Genomic DNA, 5,531 nt, shown 5'->3' with positions numbered 1-5,531 from the left:
AGGGCAAATGAGAAGCGAATTGTGAATTGCTGAGAATGCAGATGAACAATGAACGACGTGACCATGTCTGCAATCATCATCCAAACTCGCTATTTGGGCCCCTGAATTTCTCAAAGGCCTCCATACTGTTACTTGGATAAACTCAATATGGACTTTCCCCCATAAGAAAGCCTCCCGCTTGGGTGAACTTCAACAGATGCCCCTCCCTGGAACCATTTCACCTACATTGCAATAAATAAGAATATTGACTTAAAAACACAAGTTTAATGGCTCAGTCATTTTTATTGTGTTGTTTTTAATAATAATAATAATAATAATAATAATAATAATAATAATTGGATATCAAAACATTTTATATATTTTAAAGGTTATGCTTAATATCATGGTCAACAAATTAAAGCTTTCTGTTCTCTACCATAATTGCATTGTTTTTTTTACATATTATTTCAGTTTTAACAGCAATAAGTTGTTATATATATTTACATACATTGGGTCTGATGCAGAGTTGAATGTACACCAGTTTGTGTAGTGTTAATTGTACAAATAGTGCATGCGCGCAACGTCAATGCAGCCATATGCAGCAATGCAGTCTCCTAGCGACTGGATGAATGGAACTGGGGAGGGTAAGGGGAGTGCAAATGCAGGCCGAGTACAGTGCACGCAAATGCGGATCATACAGACCTGCAGAAATAGGCGTATACGCATGTTAAGAAGAGGCGTATATTTTACACCTGCTATAGGATAGGTGCAAAAACATGATGATGATGACTTGGTTTAAACCACGCACATACACTGCATCTCGAGATGTGTACAGATCTGCATTTGAGGGGTGATACACTATTTTTGTGTGCACCTTAACTGACGCCCGTATTGCGCCCATCTCTGCATCAGGCCCATTGAGCGCTGCGCAGGAAGTGCGTATAGCACCTCTGTTGCTCCTCTTTTCAGTGGTAAAGGTCAGTTAATATTGACGGAACTTATTTGAATTAATTAAAAATGACATAATAGAAAATTATTGAAGCATTAAACCATGTGGCTTTATATTTTAAATTAAAAGCAGTCTTATAAGTATTGTACAGAGCGGTGCTTGCGGTGGTAGTGCCAGACCAGCGCTTTAGCCAACATTCATATATTTATATATATATATATATATATATATATATAACCAGTCTGTGCATTTAGGTAGTAACAACAATAGGTAGCATTGACCACACTTTACATATCACCTTAGTATGGGTAACTTCTTATCATGTATTCCGTGAAACGTGCATTGACAAAATCATAACAATCAAGGGGGTTTACTGGTGCCTGGAAACCCCCCCCCCCCTCTCAGCCTGGGGAACTGTATGCTTGAGGTGGCTTGTCCTGTGTATATGATGGGGATAGAAAGAGTTGGAGAGCAGCCCAGCACTGTCTAAAATTATAGACACGACCCCATGAATACTGGTCATGCCCTCTGAACGGGGTAGGTCATCTACTTGTAACGGTGAATGTTGGTTGCTATGGCCAGCAAGCCGTAGCAACCAATTCAGTTTGGAAAAGCAATTACTTTACTTTGCTACACTTTATGCCCATAAAATATGAAAAAAAACATGAAAACACATTAGGAAAGTCCATAAATAGGAGAAGGAATCTTTATACAGAAACAAAGAAGAGACCCTTAAATAGGGCAAATAATGATGTGATTTTTACAACAAATCAGCTTTTTAAAGAAATAATCCATTGCTAGCATTCGAATACAGCAATATCCTTTCCTGGGGTTCCTTAATGGGTCAAGGGACTTTCGGGAGATTTACAGTACTTCACCTCATCCCAGTCTTTTTCACAGTGATCATCAACTTGCTGTAATGGAATTTGTACATCTGGACTCTTCTTCTTTTTGGAGTTTCTTCTCCTTGCACACAAAAATAAGAAGGTCCCCGACATGCAGCACAATGCAGAAACTGACACTACGGCGAGAGTAAATGGGGCCGTCAGAGACCAGGAAAATGTGGCCATTTTTTGCTGGTACTCCGGGCATGGATCCAACATGATGACTTGGTTCTCCTGGGTCATGGTTGTCTTGCTCATGATCAAGGATTCCAGGTAACTCCTGTTGCTTATGCTGTGATTGAGAAGGATATTAACCCTTACAATAGTAGAAAGAGCTTCAGGATACCCTTGGTCACTAGCTTTTACTAAGAGTTGATAAAGTCCACAGTGATGACCACTGGTACTTTCTTTCAATGTAATATTACCGGTGTAGGTGTCAATCATAAAGAGATCAGCAGTAGGACTCACTTCACCAAATTCACTGTATGTTATGACTCCATTCATGCCTGCATCGTAATCAACTGCATGGACTTTAGTAACCGAAGAACCCTTTGAGGAATCCGGTGGCACTAACACATAAGAAAAGTTTGACTCTGGTAGAACTATCAAAGGAGCATTGTCATTCACATCCAAGATAAAGACAAAAACTTTGGCTCTAGAGAACAAGGGTGGACTTCCCTTGTCTCTAGCTTCCACCCAAAGTTCGTACATGAATTCTCTTTCATAATCGAAGGGGCCCTCAGACCTTAGTATGGAATCTTGGTCAATTGAGAACATTGTGGTGGCGTTTAACAGGAACACAGAAAAGTCACCATTAAACCCAATATCTGCATCGGTCACATTTATGATTCCAACCTCTCTTCGTTGGAGAAGATTTTCAGGGATAAAAAATGTAAACTCCTTAGAAGCAAATGTTGGTATGTTGTCATTTTGATCTAAGATCTTTATAACAACTAGGCAAGACTCATTTTTTGATGGTGAACCATTGTCACTTGCTACAATCCACACAGAATAAGAGTCTTCTTTTTCCCTGTCGAAAGGCACGGTTGCTGTGAGAACCCCACTGGATCTGTCCACCGAAAACCCTTCGGGATACCCATCTCCCAAGTAGTAGCTTATATCTCCATTAGATCCACTGTCTTCATCAGAAGCCGAAAGCTTCAGAAAAGTCTCTCCTGGCCTATTATTTTCTACAACAAATATTTCGACCAGATCTTGTGAGAATTTGGGGAAATTGTCATTGACGTCTTCAATCGTTACCCTCAGAGCTTCCCTATAAACAAGCGATCCATCAACGGCGGAATTTCCGATTATGTTAATGTCATACTTTTGTTTCAACTCAAAGTCCAACATTGTGGATGTCAATAGCACATACGTGTTAGGAGAAGCTTCAGAAGGTTTTAGAAGGAAAGGTGAAGTTCCATTTATGAAAAGAGGTTGTATGATGCTATAATCGGGGTCCTTGACTTCCACGATGGCAATGATTGTACCAGGTGGAACATCTTCCCTGATGGAGATGCCGCCTTCATTTTGGGACGCTATGAAACGAAATTCCATTTTGGGCTCTTTTCTAATTTTTTCTAGGGTTACTATAACAGTAGCCACCACTGGGAAACAACCGTACCCGTCCGCCAACACAGAAAATTTATACTGGGTTATTTCCTCTTGCAAAGGCCCAGACAATGTTATCAACCCAGTTGCATTATCTAGAGAGAAAATTTGCTTAGTTGATTGTGGAACTCGGACGCTATAAAAATATTCGATTACGCTATTCTCACTGACATCTTCGTCCATCGCTACAAGTTGTACCACTGGGGAGCCAACAGATGTATTCCTGGGAAGATTTACAGAAATATTGTCCTTAATGAACACAGGGCAGTTATCATTCACATCCATTATTCGTACAATAAGAGTAGAACTGCCAGACAATGGTGGTAATCCTCTATCCAAGACAATTAAAGTCATCCGGTACTCACTTTGTGATTCGCGATCCAAAGGCTTCAGAACCACTAATGATGTCAGCTCAGACTGGTGATCTAGAGTGAAGACATTATCCTGACTGATAAGGATGTATGACAGGGCTCCATTGTCCTCTATATCTGCATCTTTGGCCGAGAGGTCAATGGGAAACTTGGAGCCAATGTTTGTATCTTCTGAGATGGAGATAGTGTAGGTCTGCTCTGAAAAATAAGGAGGATTGTCATTGATGTCCAGGATAAAAAGTTTAACTTTGGTAAACTCTGCATACTCTTGTGATGAAATAAAGACATCCAGTGTCATGGAACAATGGTCCAAGGTCTCGAATGGGCATAGTAATTCTCTGTCAAGTTTGTTTGATGTTGTATATAAACCCCCACTATGGGCATCCAGGTGGAAATAGTCTGTGTGGGCCAGTAGGGTAAATTCCAGTCGCGTTGGCGACATTAGACCATTCCTTAAGTTCCCGATAAAGGTTCCTTGTTCTTGCTCTTCATGTACATGGAATATTATGTCTGTGGTGGCTCCAGGAAGGTCCAGGATTTGGAAAGCAATCATAAGAAGAGAAAAGTATTTCTGAAAAATAAAAACAGGGGTATGAGAATGAGCTGGGTTGTCATCTACAGATAGATCATTAGTTACCCTTCTATATCCAAAACAGAAAGAATCTTAGAGGGTGAGTTCCAGCTATACCAAACCGACTCCTCAGGCTATCTAAAATAGTTATCTGTGGGACCATTTGTTACACTCTATTCCAAATATTAGATTAAGCTGCTCAATAAATATCTTGACGTTATCAATGGCCATCCAGAGTTTGCAAATTCAGATAACCTTTATGAATAGTGCACTGGGTTTCCTGAAGATCCATGGCAATTTGGTTCTCTTGTTATGCCGTTATTCATAATGGGTACATTTTCTTTTTAAATGTCAGGTAAAGAAAATAGTCTGTTTAATGTGCTACCAAGCATGAAGCATAATATAAACTATTCACTGCGCTAATGCAAGGTGTGACACAAGCTCCTAAGCCCACCTATGTTGTATAAATACGTTAAGGAAGGATGCTATTGGAGACTGGATTAGAGATTTCAACATTGTTGCTACCAAGGTTCTTAAAGCATTTGTTCAGCTGGTGAAGAAACAAACTTGTGCTAATCACAGAGCATCCACTATAGTCGGCAGAAGTGTTTTATTCACTGTTTATACACAGTTTAGATACTTCAGTGCAGAAGAGGATGCAGAACACTTTATCTTCCTGTAACAACAATTTTTATGACTGCTGGTGAACCTTACAAATGGGGAGACTCTGTTTTATATAATAGTCAGGTTTATACAGTGATTCTTACGTGGAATTTCTTTGTTTTCTTTATTTTTCTATGCCCTGGGAAATGTTCCACAATGCAGTCTTTTGTATGTAATGGTTATATAACGTGAAGTCTTTTTAAAGCATATTACAAGAGACGCTCTCTTATTGTTAATCTCTTTTGTGCAGATACACACTGTGCAGGAATAGTCACATTTTTTACTGTTTTATGGTTGATTTTTTGATATACTCCCTCTCTCTGCGTTCTGTCCCTTATTGGTACATTCATTAGATACTTATGGGGATTTTCTATGAAAGAGGGATGGACGTTTTGTAATAACTCTTAAACTCTGTCTTTAGAGCTGTCAGCAACGGCAGAACTACAAAGCAGTAGGAACACAGCTAAATTTACATTTTATTGTTGTAACATTATTGCATCATA

The 5,531-nt window shown here is 39.5% G+C and overlaps 1 protein-coding gene across 2 annotated transcripts in view; it reads right to left on the bottom strand.

The window, feature by feature from the left end:
- Positions 1–314: 314 nt before the first annotated feature.
- The window catches only part of LOC142101911 (protocadherin-20-like), a 15,098-nt gene continuing 9,881 nt past the window's right edge, over positions 315–5,531 (bottom strand). For both annotated transcript variants that reach the window (XM_075186348.1, XM_075186347.1), the window contains exon 2: positions 315–4,365. In XM_075186348.1, the coding sequence (XP_075042449.1) occupies positions 1,765–4,347 (2,583 nt within the window). In that variant the 5' untranslated portion in view covers positions 4,348–4,365 and the 3' untranslated portion in view covers positions 315–1,764. The remainder of the gene's footprint in view (positions 4,366–5,531) is intronic.

Source organism: Mixophyes fleayi, chromosome 9 (genome assembly GCF_038048845.1).
Source record: "Mixophyes fleayi isolate aMixFle1 chromosome 9, aMixFle1.hap1, whole genome shotgun sequence".
Lineage (NCBI taxonomy): Eukaryota > Metazoa > Chordata > Amphibia > Anura > Limnodynastidae > Mixophyes > Mixophyes fleayi.
The sequence above is the reverse complement of the archived record's forward strand: the minus strand, read 5'-3'. Positions and strand labels throughout refer to the sequence as shown.